This window comes from Apodemus sylvaticus, chromosome 15, assembly GCF_947179515.1.
Source record: "Apodemus sylvaticus chromosome 15, mApoSyl1.1, whole genome shotgun sequence".
Lineage (NCBI taxonomy): Eukaryota > Metazoa > Chordata > Mammalia > Rodentia > Muridae > Apodemus > Apodemus sylvaticus.
This window is the reverse complement of record NC_067486.1, coordinates 73,692,040-73,716,904: the sequence shown is the minus strand read 5'-3', so window position 1 is coordinate 73,716,904 and position 24,865 is coordinate 73,692,040. Positions and strand designations below refer to the sequence as shown.

The following is a 24,865-nucleotide window of genomic DNA, read 5'->3' as shown; positions in this document are numbered from 1 at the left end:
GGGCTATCAGCTTTGCATTAAAATACATGTGACCTCCTATTCCTGGTATTTTTTGAGATGAACCATGTGGGTGGCTATATCAAAGTCTCTAAATACTGGTAACCCATTTGATGAATTAGAAGCAAAATTCTTACAAGAGAGTTCAAATATGAATTGTATCTGCTAATGGTCAATAATTTCCCTATTTGCTGATTAAATATGAATAACATTTTTACTATTACTCATAGGGGGAGTTCCTACTTTGATGATGCATAAAAGTCTATTGCTCGGCTAGGCCAGTTAAATTTTCTAAAGGACATATTGATTTGCAAAATGGGTATTATTTTGAGGGCTAGATTTAAGTTTTAAAATTCTTTAGTGCATCTTTAGCAATACATGCTTTGCACATCAACTACTTTAGCACCATAGACATCGATGAATACGTGGTGATTTGGAATCACAGAACACTGGAAAGCTATTCACGATTGAGTGCAAGTCAGATCATATGTTCTTGCTGAAATTATAACACAGTGGAGATGGGCATGGTGGTCCACACACTTAACTCTAGCACTTGGGAGGTAGAAGTAGGTAGGTTTCTGAATTCGAGGCCAGTGTGGTCAACAAACTAAATTCAGGATAACAGGCCTGTCATACAGAGAAACCCCATCTCAAAAAACCAAAGGGGGGAAAAAAGAACTCCCAAAGTAAAACAAACCAAAACTGAAACCAAAATCTGAAAACCAAAAATCAAAAATTAAAAACCAACAACAAAAAGAAAACTGGAAAACCTACAGTGGCAGCACTTTAAACCCTCGACCTCTGGCTATAGCTGTTATTGTCCTAAGATTTATTGCTGAAGCAGGAGCTTGATTCCTTTTATTATTAAAAACAACTGGAATACCCAAAACATAATCCACACATCAAATGAGGTACAAGAAGAAAGGAGGAGTGGCCCCTGGTTCTGGAAAGACTCAGTGAAACAGTATTCAGCAAAACCAGAACAGGGAAGTGGGAGGGGGTGGGTGGGAGGACAGGGGAAGAGAAGGGGGCCTGCGGGACTTTCGGGGAGTGGGGGGCTAGAAAAGGGGAAATCATTGGAAATGTAAATAAATTATATCAAATAATAAAAAAAATGTTAATAAAAAAAAAACAGCAACCACAAAAACAAATACTGGATAAAGTAAACAATAACGTGAAGTCCTTTGCTATGCATATCTATGTGCACGATATAAAGGCTCAGGGTTCTTTGTGATGCAACCCATGCAAATTCTTCTCTTATGTAAGCAATGAGATCAGTTAAAAGCTGCCTTTGTATTGTGTTAGAAGAGGTGGTGTTGAAGAGGAGGCTAATAACAGTTCAGTTGTTGAATCAGGGTAAAAATATAACAAAATGGGAGGTAATTTGACCTACACAAGAACCAAGTCTACAGACAGCGGAAGGTAGTGTGATCAGAGGTGGGGCGAAGATATAAATAGATGGGCATATGGAAAGGGCTTTTCTTTCACCCCTGGAGAATGCTTTCTTCCATTTGCCCATTAGTGGATTCAGTAGCTAGCATATATAATAGAGAAGAATCATTTTTCTTTGTAAACACAGCTCCCTCCCATAGTATAGACAGCTGAGTCTCCAAGTAACAAAAGGATCATGTTTCTCCTTTCTCCTACAGGTAGAGTGTTACATGTAGAAAAATTTCAGTGCAACAGTGTTGTATTTTAAGACTTAGCATTTGCTATTCTTTAGTGTATCTGGAGAGGTGTGCTACACATTCAGCTTATGAGATACAGTTTAACTTTACTCATGAAAAGAAATATGTGGGGATCAGTATTTTATGATGGACAGAGACCTACCTATTGCTTGCCACTTGGATGTCATTGGAGATTTCTCATGGTTATGATATATAGTATACATTTTAAAATGATAAAAATTGTACAGAAACAGGATGTATGAGAATAGCCAGCATTTAATTCTGAGAACAGAAATATCACAATTGAGAAGAGTGTAGTGGTTATTAGGTAGAAAAGAGAAGTGCCTTGCATGAGATCAGGAGTGAAATGTGACAAAATAAAAAAGAATAAGTGTGTGTGTGTGTGTGTGTGTGTGTGTGTGTGTGTGTTTATGTCAGCCAGAATTTCTTTAATAGCTTTTTATCTACCATTGTGTATTTACTCATAAATTATTGCTGATAATTTAGTTATACTTGATGTATTTTGTTAAGGCAAATGACATAGCGCCGCCATTTTGAAAAATCAGAAGTTTATCATTATAAGAGCATTTCTTTCCAATATCATCTATATAGTGTGCATATGTGAGATTGTTTTCAAATGGACACAGGCCTGTATTCATTATTCAGGAAAGCTTTTCTGTTCCTGGGAGCCCTGCTCTCTGGCGTTGGCCATAATTTAACATTTCAGCATAGGATTTGAATCTAGGCAGACTGAAGCAGCTTCACCTTGCTGTCGATAGATAAGGGAGTTCCTCCTTCCCTCAGGTCCCACCTGGGAACTGGGGCAATCAATACCTTAGCTCTCTGCCACTTATTATGTGAACACTGGTGGGAAGCTCCGCTCCAAGAAAAGCTATGTATCTAAAGTGAAATAAGAAAATGTCAATAGTACTATGAAAGAACATAAAAACAAAATTGAAATTTACCTCACATTAACACAAACATTGGAGAGGAAGCATTTTAAACCCAGCAAAGAGTTCTCAGGGCTGAGGGAAGCTCTGTGATTCAGTGCTTGACTATATTGTGAGGGCCCAGAATCAATAGCCAGCAGCAGTAACAAAATACACAAGCAAGTCAATAAATCAATACAGCGTTATTCTGCACACTTTACCTCAGTGCACTGAAAAATGATTAAAATAGTTATGATGATTAATGTGTGTTAGGGATATGCTCATCTAACTTTGACATAATATAAAATTCTGCCTCATGAAAATCAATATTTTACCAACTAGATTCCAGTGCCCACATTGTTCAAGACTTCCTGTCAGGGATGCTTGGCAGGCTAGATGACAGAAAGCCAGAGCAACATTAACAGCTTGGAAGGTGAATTGGCTGTGACTATAACATTTACATTTATTGAAAATATAGAAACCAGAAAGCCTATTTCTATCAGCACAACTGGACTCATTTGATTCCAGCCTTACCTGAGAAACTAAAACAAATGTTAATTGCATCACAAAATGTATACAAAAACTGAAAAGAATCCCCTTATTTCTTAATAACACACTAATTCAACTTAGTTACAATCACATCAAAGAAAATTTAAGTCAATCAAATTTCAGTTTCTAGTCAAATTTTATTTTCCACATTTACTTTTTGAGAAAATAAAATGTAATGCCAATTTGTATGAATGTAAGCATTTACATATTTTAAAACAGTCTAAGAGAATATACCTAGTGTTTATTGCAGTGAAAGTAACATTACTCTACTCTGGAAAACACTTTAGTAAGAATACCAACCCACCATCAACTAAGGATGCATCCAAATACTCTGTGAATGCAAATGGCAAATGAGAACACAGCAGGATCTCTCTCTCTCCCTCTCTCTCTCCCTCCCTCCCTCCTTCCTTTCATCCATTTCTCCTTCCTTCCCTCTTGTTTTGCTTGCATGTGTTTATTTGTCTGTGTACTTGTGTGTGTGTGCTTGTGTGTGTTCTTCTGTTTGTGTATGTGTTTATGTTTATTCCCCTCAGTAGTTCTTTTGACAGATACACACATTTCAAAGGCTTTGTACTTGGGTAAGAGAGCAATCAGAGCAAGGTAATGGGGTGTGGCACACACCTTTGACCTCAGCACTGGGGAGGCATAGGAAGGTGGATCTCTGAGTTGGAGGCCAGCCTGATCTACAGAGAGATTCAAGAACAGACAGGTTTATAGGGAGAAACTATCTTAAAAAATAAACTGAGACATAGAGAGCATTTTCTAGGACTTAAAATGATATTTTCTTCATAAAATATTGTATCATGTGTGGGCTAGAGAGATTGCTCAATGGTTAAGAGCACCAACTGCTCTTTCATAGGTCCTGAGTTCAATTCCCAGCAACCACATGGTGGCTTATAACCATCTATAATGAGATCTGATGCCCGTCTCTCAATAGAGCAATGGTGTGCTAATATACATGAAATAAATTAATAAGTCTTTAAAAAAATTGTATCATGTGAAAACTTTCAATCTTTGCATTCTTTAGTACTCATGAATATACATCTATGTATACATATGTTTATGTATTTGTATTTGTTTATTCCTGTCCTCGAGCAATCAGTAAAGCTCAAGCCTCAAAATACTTAGAGATAAAAACATTCAGATGTTAGGCATGAGCACGTATTCTGCAGTACCAGATTCTCAGTAAAAGACAATAATCAGTCTAGACATGTTTGATTGGTGATTCTGGAAAAATGAAAGCAATATTTCTTCCCTTTACTAACATCAGTGTTTGTGTACCAATGCATCTCTACCCCTGGGGAGTACTTAGAGAGAAGCCTTTTCCCTAGGAGTGTCTTGTTGGCCCCACATTATATGGGGAAATGTGAATATATTTGCCTTCTTCTGACATGCATGCTCAGAAGCCCAGTTGGCCTATACACATACATTTTATACCTGTTAATTCACAACACTCCTTTTCCCTTGAACTGCAACAGCAACCACTTAAAAGATATGAAAGGCAACTTGTATTTCTGCATCTATATTGGATATACAGGTGGTGTTTCAGCAAGTGTTGTGAGAACTGCTGTATGGAAGGAAGCAATCGAGTGTTTCCTCAGAAATCAAATCGCTAGGAGAAAAAAAATTGTTCATTTGACATTGGGGTACATATAATAAGTTTCAAGAGCTATGCCCCCTCTTCCAGATGGAAAGGCAAAAGAAACCAACCAATAGAAATTCTTGCTCACAACTAGTTTATGACTTTGCTCACATAACAATATAAAGAGCACACATCATCCTTTTGCATTTTAGGTGCATGGTGTATTTGCACAAGTGTGACATTGGGTAGCTTCATGTCTCACTCTCCTGTATGGAGGTAGTCTCTTGCTCTACCCGAGCTTGCTGTATTTGATAGTCTATTTTCCCAGATTGCTTGCCCCTTATAACATTTAAAAAGCTGGAATAATAAGAATAGTTTCAATAAATTAGACTGTCTACAGTGTGGATTGCTGCTCCTGGGAAACAAAACTGTTTTCATTATGTTAAAATGTGTGTAAATATGTTTTCATAACCATAAAGGTGTTAATTTAGTAATATCTTAACTGTGTTTATTGCAAGATCCTGACCAATCTTGTTGTTCATCAATTCTGGGAAACAATGCACAGAAACTGCAATAATTCTGCAGTCTTTAGTGAATGCCCATTTTAAATCTGAAGCCTGGCAACATTTTATTCTTTATTTTGCAGTCATTTAGAGCTTTAAAATGTGATTCTAGTATCATTCTTTGATAATTCTTAGCATCATGAGAAACATTTATCAAATATTCTGAATTAAACTACAGTAGGAATTCGCATACTGTTTCTTTTGGTACCATATCAATAATATAGAAAGCACCATATTCTTAAAGGTGAAACAATTAATAAATTAACATGTCTAAGAAAATAAAGGAATTCTATAATTATGACAAAAATATACAGTGGGCATTAACATGCACAAAGGAAAACAAGTGGCTGCCAGTATGCAAAAATATTAAACTTACCTCTTAAGATAGGAATCCAAAGGCATGCAGAGGCTACCTGGGATAGTTGCTCTGATTGACAGCCTCCAATCTAGCCTACAGCCTATAATTAACCCTCAGCACACTCTTCCTGTCATTTCAGAGCTAGCCTTGTGCCCTGACCCACAGTGGCCAAGGTAATTTATGCATGTCCATATAATTTAATGTCCACAAGTAAATGTGTCTATAGTAAATGCACATGCAAAATATAAGACTATCTTAACAGTACTTTACAAAAAAAATGAGGGTATTATAAATATTTATTTATACATTTTTTCAGTAATATCTTGCAGAAATCAAGTAAACTGAAGCAATTTTAATGCATTCTTTCAGATTTGTTGTACCCCAAATAAATTTCCAAACGGTTACATTGGAGAGATATTACATATTGCATTCACTACTTCCTCTCTTAATGGATATGTTCAGATTTCTCCTATGCCTTTGTGTCTATAAAAAATCCCAATAGCCAGGGAGTACGACAAGAGGTTCAGGAATTTAAAGTCATCCTTAGCTCTGGAGTGAGTTTGAGGTCTGTTTCAAATAGGTAGGTAGGAAGGAAGGAAAGAAAGAGGGAGGAAAGGAGTGTGTGTGTGTGTGTGTGTAAGAGAGAGAGAGATAGAGAGAGAAAGAGAGAGAGAACAGACACAGGTAGGCACAACCTGGCATGACTAGCCCCTGAGAGGCTGTACCAGCAGCTGACTGAGACAGAAGCAGATACTTAACACCCAATCCCAATGAAGTCGGGGGACCCCATATTAGAATTAGGGAAAGGATAGAAGAAGCAGAAGGGAGAGCGACCCATAGGAAGGTCAGGATAGGAAGGCCTCAAATTATCCAGGCCCCAGGTGGCTCCCACCAACCAGGAACATATAGGGGCCAGTCCAAGGCCTCTGGCACAAGTATAGCAGAGAACTGCCTGGTCTGGCCTTAGTGGGAGAGGATACACTTAATCTTCATGAGACTTGAGGCCCCAGGGAAGGGGGAGACCTGTGGGGGGTTAGAGAGAGCAACCCCTTGGAGGCAAGGGGGAACAGGAATGGGATGAGGAATTGTGTCAGGGGGGACCAAGAGTGGGGTCAATGACTGGAATGTAAGTAAATAAAATACTGAAAATGGAAAAATAAGAGAATAAAGAAAAAAATCTAGGCCAGTTTGTTAAGTAAAATCTAGGCCATCAATGCTACATAATGAGACTCTGTATCAATAAACAAACAAAATTTACCGATTTCTTAAAAATACATCTTATATTTTTAATGAAAACTCCTAAATTAATTGTACATGATTTTTAAAGATTCCCTTCAGTTAGCTAGAATCATACCACCAGCAGGAAGAAGCAAGGCTCTTTCCCACAGTAATGTTAATCTTTTTATTTTATTTTATTTATTTTTTATTTTCTATATTCTTTGTTTACATTCCGAATGCTTTCCCCTTTCCCGGTTCCCCCTCCCCATCGGTCTCAAGCTTTATCCTAATGCTTTTACTTTCTCAGCCATCATTGAAATATAACAGCAGGCTTCCCAATTAAAAGTCCAACCTTAGATAAAGTGGTATCAAGCCTTTGAGATTTGTAAACCTAATTGCTCCTTGATTTGTGTGCACCCAAGTACTTGTCTACTTTTCCTTCACTTATCCATTTGATGTAGTTAGCAATGGCTCCTGTCTTGTGTCCTTTGCCTCTCTGGTATCACTGACTGCAGGGGGTTGATCGCTATTTCTTCGTCTCTTCATTGTCTCAGAAGCACCCGTTCTTCAGATGCTTGATTGAAAACCCTATGCCTCTACCTAAACATATTTCAATGTTTTTTTATCATATTTTCTGTTAAACTTCAATTTGAGTGGTTATATAATTTTCCCAAACCCTCCATTTATTTTCCAAAAGACCATGATAGAAATCTCATCAGGATACACATTCTTTTAAAAAAAAAAACATTATTGAATATAATCTTCATTTACATTTCAAATGCTAAAACCTTTCCCCGGTTTCCCCCCTTCCCCGAAAACCCCCGACCCCTCCTCCCACCCCCTGCCTCCAAGTATATGCCACGCCCCCCTTCACCCTCACCCTCCACCCCTGCCTCGATTTCCCTTTGTTGAGACTTCTATTGAGCCTTCACAGAACCAAGGACCTCTCCTCCCATTGACACTCTTCCTACAAAGCATTCTTCTGCAACACTTTTGGCTGGAACCATGTGTACCCTTGGGTTGATGGTTTAGTCCCTGGGAGTCCTGGGGCATCTGGGTGGCCTAGATAATTGTTCTTCCTATGGGGCTGTTAACCCCTTCAGCTCCTTCAGTCTGCCCTCGAATTCCTCCATTGGTGACCCCACACTCAGTCCAATGGTTGGCTGCTAGCATCTGTCTCTGTATGTGTAAAGCTCTGGCAGAGCCCCTCCGGAGACAAGCATAACATGCTCCTTTTGATATGCACTTCTTGTCGTCCATAATAGTGTTGGGGTTTAGTGACTGTTTATAAAATGAATCCCCAGATAGCGCAGCACAACATGCATTCTGTTCATGTCTCTGCTATTTGATTCTTTTTTTCTAATGCTTGTGAATTTTACTTTTTTTCTGTTGTCCTTGATTGGGATTTTGAGGGCATTATCACATCAAGTGTGGCTTTTCAAAGCTCTGCTGATTTGTCTTTTGTGTTTTTCCTCAGTTGTAAGCAGAAGTTACCGTAGCACCATTATATAATAATATAATATATATAACGGGTATTATGGTGATGACTGGGTTCATCTTTATGAGATGATTATTTTGCTCAAGGATGAAATGAACTACATGCAAAGTTCTTACTGTAATTGTAGTTTTATCTAGCTGCCCATGTATTAACAAGCAGTTTTCCTTTCGGTCATCATCTACTAAAGCTTTTTATACAGAGGTCAGTGACTGTGTGTCTCTCCACAAATGTGCATTTATCAATGGATCATAACCTACTTCATCTTCTAGACCGTTCTCGCTACCCTGAGTTCTACCTGTGAACCTTAGGATTGCATCTCCTTTGTTGCTGTTTTACATTCTATTGTCTCTTCAATTTTCATTGCTTTCTTTTTATTCTGATTCTTATAAATTACTCTCAGATATATTTTTCAAATTAAATAAAACAGCATAAATCTTTTTGAAGATTATAATTCACTCAACATTATAATTTGGAAAAGTGTTTACTATCTGGCATTGTACTTTAGGCTTGAGTTTATACTTTTTATCAGTTTAGTAAAATATTTCGAATATCCTTAAATCAAAACAATTTGCCTATATCTTCTTTGTGGTTAGACATCATGTATAATTCAAAAGAATAACAAAACTGTCATCATTCTTTTTGGGATTATTACAATCATATATTCATATATACATATATACTTTAAAACAGCAAATTATAAAGTTAAGCTCTACTTAACACTTTAAATTTTAAGCTATAGTTAACATAGTAGCAATTCATATATTAAAAACAAATACAAATGTTTCACATTAAATGACTGACAAGTTTACATCAATGGATGGATGTACAGGACAACACAAAAAATGCATCACTTTAAAAATTAGTAATTTTTATTTTACTTCTTTCAGCATTAAAGGAAAGTTGGATGGGAAGTATGGAATTTTATGATCTGATTTTTCATCCCTCAGTTCCTCCATTAACTAACACTCCACAATAGGAATAAATGTGTTAAATTTTCAAGAGACAATTGGAGCATTAAGAGAGCACAGTCCATGGTTGAGATTTAGGTGCACTCTTTGTGGTGTCACGCTGGGATTTTGACTGATGTGTAATTTACGAGTAAATTGTCAACAGCATTAGCTCCACTGCCACAAACCATCCTTTGTCCTTTCATTCTTCTCTTTCCCTTCATTTTCTATTTCATTTTAAACATTTATGTATCGTGTTTTTCTTTCTATTTTTGCCTTTTTGACAAAGTTGGTATTCAGCATCTTGTTAACTTGACATGTAACATACTGTCTGTTATTTATTTTACTTTTAAAGTTCAAATTTAAGACATATCTTTACAGATATTTCTCTAAAATAATATTAATATTATTTTATACATTTTATGTGCTTGCCAATTATTAATAATCAATAGTCTATGTTATCTATAGATTAGAGCTAAAAGTCTAGAAGTATCCATAGTATCTAATTCAATCTTTACACCCTTACAAGATGGGCAAAATAATAAAACACAGAGGAAAAATAAGTTTTTGTGCAAATTGTGCAGATAATATGAAATGGAGCTAGCTAGCGTTTTTGAAATCAGGTAGATTCAATTTGGGCAAAATTTGGGATGTTTTGTATATTCTTTTTTAAAATTCCTCTAAAAGGTTATTTTTAGAAATTGAAAGTATATAATGACTTAGAGATACTAAGAGAGTCATCAGAAGAAAAAATAACTATGAAATAATTTACTAATTCTTTTAGAGTCTATCTCAATTTTTTCTTTTTTATTAGATATTTTCTTTATTTACATTTCAAATGTTATTCCTTTTCTCAGGTTCCCCTCTGGAAACCTCCTATCCCATCCTCTCCCCCTGCTTCTTTGAGGGTGATCACCCACTCTACCATCCACTCTTGCCTCCCTGCTCTGGCATTCCCCTACACTGGGGCATGGAGCCTTCCCAGGACCAAGGGTCTCTCCTCTCATTGATGTCTGACAAGACCATCCTCTGCTACATTTGCGACTGGAGCCATGGGTCCCTCCATGTGTAATCTTTGGTTGGTCGTTTAGTTCCTGGGAGCATTGGGGTGTCTGGTTCTTACTTTGCGGTTGCAAACTCTTTCAGCTCCTTTAGTCCTTTCTCTAACTCCTCCATTGGGGACCTCATGTTCAGTCCAATGATTGGCTGCAAGCATCTGCCTCTGTATTTACAAGACTCTGGTAGATCTCTTGGGAGACTGCTATATCAGGCTCCTGTCAGGAAGCACTTTTTAGAATCAGCAATAGTGTCTGGGTTTGGTATCTGTATGTGGGATGGATCCCCATAACAAGATAAATTAGAATGTTTACTTGTAGATTATTTTTTTGAACAATGTTTTCCCATATCACATAGTCAAATGACATTCCATTGCTAACAGGAGCAATCAAATTAAGATCAAAGTGAATATCAAGAAATGTCTGGAGCATGCAGAATAAGTTAGTGTGGCAGTTTTGAAAAATGGTGTGTTGACAGAAATACCTTACATATTGAAAAATATTTATCCGCTCTTCCACTTGGAATTCATATCATAATTGTTCAGAAATTAAAATGTAAGTTAAATTAAAATATGTTTATTATAACACTAATATGTGATAAAATTAATCAAAAATTAATTAATCTGGATGTATTAGTAACATTTAATATTATAAAAGAATTTTATTTATCCATTAAAAATAATATGTAAAAGATAAAAAAATGACTATAAATTCAAAACAATGGTGAATGTAGAGGCAGGTAAGGGAAAGAAAAGATGAGTTAAATTGGCATCTCAAAGAATTATTAAAAATATGCAAATTATTCAAGCTAGAAATATCTTACGTATTCCTGCGAAGATAAGAAGGGAAAGCTGTATGATTTGTCAGCAAGCGTGAGTTGCTGAGAACATAAAAATGGCTGCCCTAACTTAGGAACATAAAGTGCAGTTTTATAAATCTGTAAAGATTTTATAATGATTATTTATTTATGATAATTCTGAGCCTGATGTTCTAATATTTTAAAATGCATTTGTCCATTACCACTTCCCTCTGAGCACCATTTTATTTCATACTTCTGTACATTTGATAAACATTATATTCTTTTATGTTCTGAGAATATAATATACATTATTTCTCCCTTCTTTTTCTCATAGCCCTACCATATAACTATCCTTGCTCTCTTTTGAATTCATGGCCTCTTTTTTGTTACATCCATTCATTCATACACACACACACACACACATTCCTAATTGCATAAATATGTCCTAAAATGTTGTACGTATGCTTTCATGGCTGGCCGATTGGTACTGGGTAACCTTACATAAATATTTTCAGGAAATTAAGGTGAAGGTATACTGAGTGCATTATATTCTTTACAACCAAGTAGGGTCTCTTACTTAGACAACTTGAACCATACTGCCCTCTATAGGACGTTGGCTGATTTACAGCGCTTCTATTTTTCTTTTTCCTCCCTCTTCTATTCCCTTTCTCTTCTCACATTCTCTTCCCTCCTCTGCAGATTTGTTCTTAATTACCTAGTCGCAGATTGCAGAATGAAGCTACATGAGCCAAACATATGTGTGCTCAGTGAAATTTAACATAGACTACAAATGCCAGACCGAAGTAAAGCCTGAAGATTGCACACATGCATAGACACTGGTTTGGATAAAATTTGTTCTAAAATCATAGACTGATATGTAGATCATCTATTTTTTTAGGAAATAAACAGAAGGAAAGATCAGTAAGGGCAAGTGACTTGATGCTCAGTGTTTAAAGGCTACATGTTCTGGTGCCCATAATTGATCTTCCTTCTGGAAGATTTCTGGAGAGATAATTTAATGACAGAGATGAGGAAGCAGTGAAACCACTGTGGTTTTTGTCTTAGTGACAGAGACCCTCTGAGCAGAGCTCACTCACTCTTTATCCCTTTCATGATGTTTTTTTAAAAAAATTAAATATGATTACAGAATTTTACCATCCCTTCAGCCCATCCCATTTTCCCTCTTCTCAAATTCACGGCCTCTGCCTTCCTCTATATTGTTAGATACATATTCAGTATGAAGATGTAAAGACAATCTGTTTCGTCTCTGAAATGTTGCTTGTATGTATCTCAATTCATATAGAACACTTAGCACTGGATAACTAACTGGGCAGCTCTTGTTTAGAGATGACTATTCCTCCTCTCAGAATTTCTTCGTGACCTGCAGTTAGTTCTTTGACTAGAGTTGGAACCCTGTGACAAAACCACTTTCTGTGGTATCATTTCTGTTTATGCCATCCTTATTCAGGTCTTGTTTATAGCTCTTTCTTTAACACGATTTCAGGATTTTACCCCACTGATCTCTTGCTTCACAGATAGACTGACCCAATTGGGTTTCAGGTTGTGTAAGTTCTCCTCACTCCTTTCTAGGTCTTCCTGGGTAATGCCGGATTAGTCTTTGTCTTTTTCTTTGTCTTCTGCTTTCTCCTCCTCCACTTCCTCCTCCTCCTCCTCCTCTTCTTCTCCTCCCATCTTCCTTTTCCTTTAGAGTTTCCTCAAGTCCAGTACCTGTTTGTTATAGTACCCAAGGGTTCTTTGCAATCAACATGACATTTATCCCTTTTCTAGTCATAACTTAAATTTTCTGTATATATTGAATACACCACAGAACACATCCTTTCATCTATGTGTTAAGCTGAAGGAGGCAGAATCAAGGAAGAATTATAAATTTGAAGAAAGCTTTGTCTTAAACCAGAGTCATCTCCTGTTAGAAGCAAGCATGTATGCTACTAAGTTCTCTCATGCCTTGATTTCTTTATCGCTAAAGAAACTTTATTCCCATATACTTTGTGTTAGTTTTGAAGAATAAAAGAAATACTACATGTAAAGATTCCTGTGCATATTTACTAGGCCTTTATACATTATGTGAAATGTAATTCAATACTTAATGAAGTAGAATTTAACTATCTTACATTAAAACTATTAAAAGCTTATTATTTTGTAATAAGCAAAAACATTTTCACTTATACTCTGTGTTGCCTTTGTAATCTTATTAGGATGTTTTTGTATTGGGCAATATAATTTTAAAGTGGTTCAATGAACATTTTCTTTATATTAATTATTGTCCTATATTTAATTTGTTTAGCTGCTTCAACGTCAGTTTTCTTTATTCTCTCTTTCTAAAGCTCTTATTGTTTTATCTCAGAAATTGGACTTTCTTCCAATTTTGGTCTTCAGAGTCCCCTAAAACAATACAGGCAATTGTCACTGCCATTGGTTGCCAAGCAGAAAAACCAGGGTGAGTGTAATAGTGAAGTACAGTATGACATATTTATATAAAATCAGTATATACTTAAAAAATGTAACAAAATTTGTCAAAGAGGAAAGCATACTGATACTGCAATTTGTCTGCAAGAAGCCTATCACTGTAATACTAAGATGCACAACTACACTGAGATTTAAGATGCTACTAAGACACATGATGCATGAAGTCATGTGTAAGCTAACATAACATGTAGAGCTTGTATGGAAACATCTGTGATGTAAATGGCACAGAAACAAGATTTCCACACTTTACATAGTAGTGTGGGTGAGCTGCTTATCTTTCTCCCTGCACTGGCCCACTTCCTTTTATGGAAGTGGGTCTTTCCTCAGTGAATTTTCTTATATTGCTTACAAACAATCCCCTATCTTCAGTATCTGTGTACCAACTTTATGTTGCCTGAAACAGAGGTTAAAATTCATCTTTATTAACAGATTCAAATTGTTCCAGAAACTAATCTGTAGCCCACTGCTACGTCACCATGCATATTAATTATGTGATCATATTCTGAATAAGTTTTTTTGGATGTTTTATTCCATTCTCTTCTTGTTTGTATCCTATAGTCTCACATTATCATGATCACTGTATTGTTAAAGCTATGTACTCTAATCACTTTCCTGGGCTGTTTCATTTTCAATTAATTAATTTCGGTGTCAATTTTTGCCAAAACATTCTGAGGTTTGGTTGGGAGCAAAATTAATGTATTGTGTTTTCAAAAAAAAAAAATCAGTGTGTGGAAACTGATTCTCATAAGCATGGGCATAGTGTGTCCAAGTGAAGAATTATTAATGAAGCAGGTCACCATGGAAACTGCCCTAGTATTTTCTTACCAGTATGACCCAAATACCTGATCGAACATGTAATGGAGGAAAGTTTTATTTATTAGCATTGTTTCAGAGAATTCAGCTTATGGTCATTTCTCACACAAGCTTGGACAGAAAATCATGGCTAAGGATATTATGACAGGAAAGGGCTGTTCAACACAATGATAGAAACAAAGATAAGAGGAAGGCGACATAAGATAAGATCCAGAGCGACAATCCCAAGAGGAATTGACCTTAGTAACTTACTTTCATCCAGGTAGAACGAAAACCTTAAGGTTTCCAGAATTTGCCAAAATATTTGCCACCAAGTTAGCCTAAGCTTTACAAAAGGAGTCCTAGGAGATGTTTCTTATTTAGACCAGAATCTAGTGGGTTGGGGATATTACATGTAAAGTTGTATGACAAGATATGGAAGGAGGTTTGAAATGGCATACTTTAGGAGAAAGCTGAAGAGTTTACTTGATAAGTTTAATTTTCTCTATAAAGTAGAAGATAACACATCCATTGGTAGATAAATGTAGCTTTGTGAACAGCTAGGAAGGTCATAAATGGGCACAAAAGAGACGAAAAAGGGAATTGAAGATCAGTGCAAAGGATTTTGTCAAAACAATAAGCCACAGGTGTAAGGAACTAAGGTTTATGGTGTTGAAGCACACAAACATAAGACAAGTGTTAGGATGGATTTGTGTTGGAGGATTTTTCTCAGAAGACTGAGATCTCAACTCAGACTATGTCAGGATAGGCTGATATTCATGGGAGGCCTCCCCTTCCTTCTTTGAGGAGAAGAGGATGCTAGATGGGTGGTGGTGGAGGAGGTGTGAGAGGGAAGGCCTGGGAGGAGAGGACAGAGGGGATCTGAAGGTAAAATAAATAAATAACTTAATTAGTTTTTTTCTCTCACAAAGTCATCCTCAGTGAGCTGTTACAACCTTTAAACACTAGGAGAGGCTTACTAAAGACCATTGTAATCCCCAAAACGGAAGCAAAGAACAACTCCATTAACAGGATTAATCATTCTAGATAAGGAAATGCAATTCCATTTTGCATTTTAAAGTGCATATAAATAAAGTGAATGTTGCAAACACTGCAGCAACATGTCTATTTTGTGTGACCTTGCAGTATGAAGCTCAGTAAACTTGCTTTAATCTTAGGTATGACAGTCCATACTTGTAATTCATATACTAGAGAAATAAGGACAAGAACATTGTGTGTTCAGTGTTAACCTCAGCTACAGAGTAAGTTTAAGGTCGGCCTGGGTTACAGGAGACCCAACTCAAAAACAACAAGCAAATAAACAACACAAAGAGAGAGACTAATACATCAACCTGCTCTAAATATTGATCAGATCTAGTACATTCTGTCTCCTACCTTTAGATTTGTGAATGAAAGGCATTTTTAGGAAATGAAACTAAGAATATATGCAAATATGAGAATAAAATTTATTATGTTTTCAGGTCTTGGAATTTTATACTACTGATGACTTCAAATCCACTAATTAGTGGAAACTTGGCTGGTTTATAACTTGGTATTTCCAGTAGTGTTGTGATAAAGACAGATATGCAGATGTCTCTATTATGAGGAAAATATGTACAAATGCTGGGCAGGATGGACAAGACAAGTGTTTGGATGGATTTGTGTTGGAGGATTTTTCTCAGAAGAGTGAGATCCCAACTCAGACTATGTCAGGAAAGGTTGACATCTGGGGGAGGCCTCCCCTTCCTTCACTGAGGAGACTAGGATGAGAGGTGATGGTAGGGGATGAAATAAGAAGGGAACACTGGCATTGTTGGTAGATATATAAATTTTATACGCACTAAATAAATTAGTATGGAAATTCTTAAAAAATCTTAGGCTAGAACAATCATATGATCCAGTAGAATCCAATGTAACTTCCAACATGGTCATTTGACCTTTCACATATACCTTTAGATTTCAGTTTTAAAATGTATAATATATAAACATAATAATAATGTTATTTTAATCTGCATTTTACTGCTTGTGAAATATATGCATATAAAGGTATATGAAAATCAGCATCTGTGCATGTATGGTGGTGTGGTGTGTGTTTGTGTCTGTGTGCCTGTCTGTGTGTGTGTTGCATGTGTGTGTGTGTGTGTGTGTGTGAATTTGGGTGTCTTTTTTTTTATAACCTCCAATATAGGGCTCTTCTGGCAACACATAGTGTAGGAATAGACCCATGAATGAGACCTGAAATTCAAGTCTACTGAATCTTGAGTGGACAGACTTGTAGGAAAAGTTCCAAAACCATTTTTCAACTAGATACATATGATATTTTAGTAAGCCTTCTACTGTAACATGAATGGAACAGAAAGAATGAAGTAGATCCAGGTAATTAGAGTGGATTCTAATGACTGTGTGGCCAGTCAAGTGCTTTCCCCAAAAAGGTGTCCCTTCGGCAAAAGCTAAACATGAAACAAAAATAAATAAATAAAACACTTGTGTCTTACAATCATATCAATGTAAAATGTATAATTTACACTATTTCCTGCAATATCAAAATCACTATTTGAATTATTATTCATAATTCTAATGGGGACTCAGTGGGCTGAGATTTTGATTTCTATAACATGCTATCATCATGATGTTCAACCATTAGATTTCCTGGTTAATGCCATTTTCGTCAAATGATCAATTTGTACTTTCTTCAAATACTCTTTTTTCTTGACTTGATCACATGACCTGATCATTGGTATAAAGTCCTATAACTTCTTGTCTTTATTTTAAGGCTTTACTGGAGTCAAAGATTAACATTTAATCTATAGTAAATTACTGGGCTTTAAACAAATTTAGAAATCAATAATATGTTTAAATGACTAAACAATAAATTCATCAAAAAAGAAAAGTTACAATGGCTATTATAATGTATTTAGAACTATAGGAAAAGATGGATTTTTTTCATCAAAATTTGTTAGGAATAAATCTGTTAAATGTGCTTTATAGATTTAAAACTACTGAAAAGAGTTTTGGTTGCTTGGTGGTAGAGCATTTGCCTAACACATAATCATTTCCACTTCCTGCCAAACAAAATTCTCAAATGTCCGTGGAAAACAAAAAAATTGAAAATTGGCCTTATTATTTAATCTAACAAAACTAGGGAAAAAATGGTGAAAGTAGGAAAAGAAAAAGAAAAAATTGGCGACAGAATGTGAGTCATTGTAATAAAAAACTGAAAAATACTGAGCTCATTAGAAAATATCTTTAATGAGTTTTTAATAAATCTATTCAATGGGCATTCATGTAGCTATCTGGCAATGAGAAAGGATGTTAAACTGCCTGAGATACCAAGACAACTATGAAATTATAGTTACTTCTTATAATAAAAATTTATAAGGCACTCTGAATTTATTAATGCAATAACTGTGAACATTTTCTTGTTAATATTTTAGAAATATTGATATTTAAAATGTTAATTATGGAGCTGGAGAGATGGCTCAGCTATTGAAAGCGCTCCTGTGTTTCCACAGCCCCTAAGTTCAATTCCCAGCACTCCTGCTAAGCACCTCACAAATCCTCCTGACCCCAGTCTCAAGGGGCCTAAAATTCTCCTTTGGTCTCCATGGGCATACACATGTAGTGCTCACACTCATACATTGTCATACATGCACAAAAATGTGAAAAAGTAATTGAAAATAATAATACACTGTGCTTATGTGTTCTCATAATGAATGTTTAATTCTCCTTACAAAACCTCAATAATCTTATGTCGTTGGCATTAATGGTAGAGAGAGAAACTTCACATATGAAGTATTTGACAAAGTTAATGCAACATTCAGGCGAAAGCTGATTGAGAATTGTCTTAGCTATCCCAGGGTGGGGTGGTACCCAAGGGGGATACCCCTTCTCTGAGGAGAATGGGAGGGGTGGGGGGATTTGTAAGGGTAAGGTTGGGTGGAGAGGAGTAGGGGGGCTATGATGGCGATGTAAAGTGAATAAAAAATAAATTATTGAAAAATAAAAGAACTGCCTTAGAAAGGAAGACGCATTACTCAAGCTTTCCTATAATGATAGCTGCAAAGTTCCACAATCAGGAAAGCAAGCGTTGCCTTTGTCTGTGTGTTAGCCCTCCATCCTTAGCACCCATGGTTTAGAGAAGGGTTTGAAGGATACCAGTGCTTTCTGACTTTACAGCCATTTCCTCATGCTTGCTCTCTAGATTCACAAAGTACTTTTTCTCACTGTGCAGAGCCGCTACCAGAACGTTTTCCAAATATCCCCGTTTTAGGTTTGACCTCGCTCTGCAGTCCGCTCACACTCCGCACCCACTGCCTTGAGTGCACAACTCTCTTTGCAGTGATGGCTCCCATTGGAGAGCTGCCCCACTTGAGCATCAGGCATCTGGTCCTGTCAACCCTTCTGCTTCACTGTGCACTCTCCCTGATCCATTCTAATTAGACAGACAGCAAACTCAGCATGTTCTGTGTACCAACAACCGGCTTCTAATATACTCGTGTTCACCCTTTTTCTGACATTCACATTTTATTAACACGTACTGGTTTGGCATTATTAATTTCTCTCTGCCTCTTCTGCCAGAAACAGCCTTCTGAGTCAGCCCTTAGCATTTCTTGTTTCTGCCTCTTTCTAACCGGTCGTACTGGCACCACAGTGGCCATGAACCCATCACTAACCTGGAACACGGCATCTTCCATGGTCTTTCTTTGCCCTGTCCGCACTTCTCATCAACCGCTCAGTTTTGGTCAAGCATCCTGGCATCTGTGAACTCACGCGAAGTCCTTCTTCAGTGAACCACTTTTTCTTACTAAAAAAATAAAAATAAAATAAAATAAAATAAAAATAAAATAAAACGCTACAAGATTTTAAGAGCTCTCAAAATCAGTTCCCCGTGTCTAATCAATGTAATTTCCCATGTCTAATCTGCACCTCTTTATGTTCCTGGTTTTAATACCCACAATAAGTAAAATCTCACTGTACATTAATCACACTGAAAGTGAACGTAAAGACCTCCCACTATGACCTTGCAAATAAGCCTTTTGCTATGGAAACAAGATTATAGTTTGGGCCAATTAAATTTTCTTTAATTAAAACACATCAAAATAGAAATGTTGGAAAGGTTAAACTGAAAAAGTAAGTTTATTAATTTATACTTTTATTTTTAGGTTAAAATTATTTCTTGCTTAATTACAATCATAAAATATATTTTTATGATGGTAAATTGTGTTTTAAAGCAAACCTTTGGCTCTGATTGTTAACCAGTTTGCTCCACAGGGGGTAGTGAAGACGCTCTTTGCAGCTTGTCTAATAATATCCTAAAGGGCTATTAAGAAAATTGCCTGTAACTTGTACCGATCTGTGGTTTCTGCAATTTCCCATTGACTTATGTCTTTTAATTCCCTGGTCATACACCATATCAGTTGTTTTTTAATTCACCTTAAGCCACATGTCATTATGTCTGTTACTCAGAAGCCCCAAGTCCCTTGCCACCTTCAATGGTTATTTAATATGATAGCGGAGATTATGTAATCGACAATGAAACTGGATCGCAGGCTGAGGTTTAAGTTGTAAGGGACAGTAGACTATTGTCAGATTGATTTATCAGAGGATTTACAAAAATAGCAACAAAATCACAAGTCTCAAAATTAGCCTTATTTAAACAGCCAATTTCCTATTTATATTTAATTTTCTAGTTTCTTAAATTTTATATTTTAACTACTGCTTCTGTTTTCTCATATCCACCTTTATCCATCTCATAAACACCTTCTGTGTTTATATCCACCTTTCTGGCCCCATACATGTCATCAATGAAGATTATTCTTTCTAACTACAATAATATGTTCATGAATATTAATTCAAAATAAAATATTGTAACATTTAAATTATAGGAAATATATTCTCTTTTAAGTTGAGAAATATATTCCTCACAGTCATACTAGGTTTTAAAAAATAATGCTGTCAAATTCTGGTATCAAAATTAAACATTATTCGATGCTGTTGTTATTAGTGTTATTCCTTCAATAACAGCTATATTGATAAGCATGGTAGGTACAGCATACATATGTGGATGTACATGCATTCAAGTATTCAACAGCTTTCATTTATATTAAATAAGCACATTTAAAGCTATATATACATTTTCAAAATATTAGAGATTTTTTTGTGTAGTCAGTGGTAACTAAAACATTCCAGAAAGTTCTCATTTCTTCCCCACACATTATGTGACAACTATTTCCCAGAGAGATAGCCCAGACCTGCAAATATATACATTTAATTTTATATGTAGCACTCTTACCTTGAGATGAGATTTCTTAGCCAGACTCGTACACCACTGTTTCTAACGTTTAACTTCTCATTACCCTCTGGAAACCTCACTACTACTTATAAATGTGGTCCCCTGGCTCATAAACAATTATATCATCAGTCCCCTCCGTGTGTAACAAGAGACCTTAACCACAGAACTGGGAAATAAAAGGAAGAACTGTGCCAGGAGCAACAACGATGCCAAAACTCTGCTTTGCAATGATTGGCTAAATGGGCCAACCAGTTGAGTTTCATTCAGCATACTGGACTCTTGAGTTAACCTACAAGCATTCTTTTTTTTTTTTTTCTATTTTCTCTATTTTTTTTTCTTTTCTAAGGTCCCCTTTGATTTCATGCTGGCTTTTTAAATTGAGGATAAAGTTAATTCACTTAACAATGCCACAGCTGGAATTAAGTATGCCCCTTTTACTGCTGGGCTGAGCGGCTGTACAGCTTGGTTGTGCCTTATTGGACGCCCAACACCCTTGACGGCTGTTGCTGACTGAGTGGTGCCTCTAGCGACAGGAAAGAAGTTAACTAATTATGAACATATGGTTTGGCAGGCACCTTGTTAGCTTGCTGCTGCGTAGGTGTTTGGAAGCAGGAGAAGGGGAAACTTTGAGGTAGAAGGTGCGGTTAAAAGTCCCACTGATAAGCCTGGGGGAGATTTGACTGATCCTAATCTATTCTTTTTGTCAGCAGTCAGTGTGCTTCTGGCAGCAACAGCTTGGTAATAACAGAGATTTGTGGCCCTTAAGCTCTTGTGGTGATAGCCGGCACACGACCAGACCAGTCAACTGGCTGCTTAAAAGGCCTCGTATTAATTGGCCACAGTGGTGAGAACAGAAATGAGGAGTTAGGTCAAGGTAGAACACATGGTCTACCTGAAATGGCTCACCATGATCGGCTGCACAGATGTCGTCCTTTATTGATGTGATCCACAGTAGAGGAATAAGAGAATCCTCGGGGAGTGGAATACAGGAAAGCGAATATAAGAGCAGCCAAGTGTGGACTCTGTGTGCAAATTACCTCGAGGAAAACACAGGTGTATACAGGCTTGGAAGAAGACTTACCGCACTGCTTGCGGGTTATGGGATTTGGGTGTTTGCACTTTATAGAAAGGAAAATAATTAAAGCTAAACAGTAGAGAGTACTGTAGGCAGAATTGTAGACTCCTGTGACTTTTACAAATATATAAGATAAAATAGAAATTTACTCACACTTAGTATTCAACAGCAAGTCATATAAATAGGAAATTTCTCATAACTATAAGTTTGTGTGTGTGTGTGTGTGTGTATGTAATCTATATGTGTATATAAAATGTACTTTGGATGTTTCATATTTTGTTTTGTTAATTGTATGTGTGAACGTGTGTGTGTGTGTGTGTGTGTGTGTGTGTGTGTGTGTGTGTGAATGAATTTGTGCGTGTGGTACAGGTGCCCAAGGAGGCCAGAGACATTAAATCCTACTGGATTTGGAGTTTCAGTGGTTGTGAGTTTGCTGGACAGTTGGATGCTGATGCTGGAACAGAACTCTATGTGATTGTAAGGACCAAGCAAGTATCCAGTTCTCAGTATTTAAGCACAAACACTTAAACATTTCAGTACATTGTTTATTGTACTATAAAGGTTTCCAATTAATATGGGCCACAATGGGCTTATCGTTTTCATCAATAGGCTCCTTTTTGTCTAAAGTTTACAACTTTACAAGTCTAAGTTTACAAGTTTACAAGTCTAAATCTCTGTCTCTCTGTCTCTGTTTCTGTCTCTTTCTGTCTTGCTTTGGTGTGGGGCAGGATATCTTGGCTATATACTTATAATTTTCTTGCTCAGCCTCCTGAGTTCTGAGATTATAAAACTATATCTTCTCTACACTAGGCTTAGAAGAAAAATGTCTGAATAGATTTTGTTTAAAGTTTCTTGAAGTCTAACATCTGTGGCAATGCCTTACCACTGGAAATACTTTGTTTAAATGTTTTATCTTCTATGTGCTAATTTCCTTATGCTAATTTTTCAGTGCTAGACTACAGAAATATTTCTTTGCATTAGTCCTGGTAATTACATAATGTACGTATGCAGCCTCCATTATTGATCACTTAGTAATCACAGTGTTTATAGCTGACTTAGCTGGAAGGAGGATTGTTCCAGGGACCCAGGGAGGAGTATCAATGTGTACCTCAGTGCTTATTTGGAAAAGTCAACTCAGACATTCATATTTAACATGGTTACAATTTAAATTTTAATTTCAAACCTCATATCTCATTGAAAATACACACAAAATAATTTTGGAATAAGAGCATTCAGAAGAAAATATTAGGGGGCGGGGCATGAATTTTGGAACCCGGTTCCAAACCTTAGCAGATATTAGGTGATATTAGGCACACCAATGTCTTGAAGTCTCCGAGTCTTTACTTACAGATAGGATGAGGACCTTCTTGAGTTCTGAGCTATTTCAGGGGTTAGTGGAATGATGAAATGAAGTGAGAATATCGTTTACATATTGCATTCATTTTCAGAAGCCAGAAATGACCAAAAGAGAAGAATTAAAGTTGCTAAGAGGGTTATCCAGGGTCTGCATTGTTCTGTGCTACCTGCATGAGAATTCTGGAATATCCAATAGAATCAATTAACTTTCCTACTCAAATCTAGTCATTCATACTTATTTTGTATTTTATGTCTTATTCCTCCCTAATTGAGAATTGTTTCCTAAGCAATGCTTGTGGAGAAGGACTACATTGCACTGACCGTTCTCCTCACAAAGAAGCTAAAAGGAAAGTCATTTTGGGGGAAATGAAAAATTTGAAGCTATTAGTGCTTGAGCTCATATGTGATTCTTTACCTTATAAAGTGTTTTCACACACATCTGATTACATTTCCACACTGACTTTAGGATTTTAGCTTGCAGTTCTTATGAGAAAAGCTCTTATAAATTGTCCTATATGCTTCACTGCCTAAGGTGGGTGTAAGTGGGTTAAAAGTAGGAATTAAATACATAAGAGATAAAACGTTTGCTATTTACTAAATCTTCTATATCAGGCATAGATAATTGTGCCCCAGAAAATGTGAAATCAATCTATAAGGAGTTTATAACCTTTCTGACCTTGCTATGACTTGGACATTGGCAAATTTCTGTCATTTTCTGTCTTCTCAAGAACTTGCAATACTGTTCATTTCAGTTCTTTTATAAATACAATGCTCTCCTCCCACTTACTTTTTAAAATGTATACGCTGTTTAAAACTCAGCTCCGATAACTGGCCCAACTTGAGACCCAATGCATGGGCCAGTACCAATCCCTAACACTATTAATGATACTCTATTATGTTTTGCAGACAAAAGTATGTTGTTCTCTGAGAGGTTCCACCCAGCAGTTACCTCAGATAGATGCAGACACCAACAGCCCAATAGTGGATGGGCATAGGAACTCCAAAATAAGACCAATAGCATTAACTAACCTGGACCCTTGGGATTCTCAAAGACTGAACCACCAACCAAATTACGGACTGGACCTAGGCCTTCCCATACATATGTAGTACATGTGTAGTTTGGTCTTTATGTGGGTCCTGAATAACTGAAGCAGAGGCTATCCCAAAAGTTGTGGTTTGTATGTGGGATATGTTCGTCTAGCTGGGCTGCTTTCTCTGGCCTCAGTGGGAGAGGAAGTGCGTAGCCTTTCAGAGACTTGAAGTGCCAGGATGGGGGGATACCCAAGGGGGCCTGACCTGCTCAGAGGAGAAGGTGTGGGGAGATAGGGGAAGGGTGTGGCAGAGGGTGGCTGGGAGGGGGTCACTGAGTGAGATGTAAAGTGAAAAAGTGAAAAAATTAAATTTAATTTAAAAAAGGAAAGAAAAAGAAAAAAGAAAAGGAAAACTCAGGTCCATTATTTTTTCTCATGACTAAAAAGCAATAATTATTTCATCTCCTATTTCTTTCTTTCTTTCTTTTTTTTTTTTTTGATTTTTGGATTTGGTTTTTTCAAGACAGGGTTTCTCTGTGTAGCCCTGGCTGTCCTGGCACTCACTCTGTAGACCAGGCTGGCTGCGAACTCAGAGATCCACCTGCCTCTGCCTCCCAGAGTGCTGGGATTACAGGCGTGGGCCACTATTGCCCGGTTTCATCTCCTATTT

General features: G+C 36.7%; 1 protein-coding gene across 1 annotated transcript in view; it reads right to left on the bottom strand.

The window, feature by feature from the left end:
- The window catches only part of Gmnc (geminin coiled-coil domain containing), a 57,290-nt gene that overhangs the window by 10,490 nt on the left and 21,935 nt on the right, over positions 1–24,865 (bottom strand). Inside the window, exons 4-5 of the mRNA XM_052158151.1 lie at positions 21,815–21,851; positions 19,115–19,245 (exon numbers count right to left, since the gene is read on the bottom strand). Of these exons, the coding sequence (XP_052014111.1) occupies positions 19,115–19,245; positions 21,815–21,851 (168 nt within the window). The remainder of the gene's footprint in view (positions 1–19,114; positions 19,246–21,814; positions 21,852–24,865) is intronic.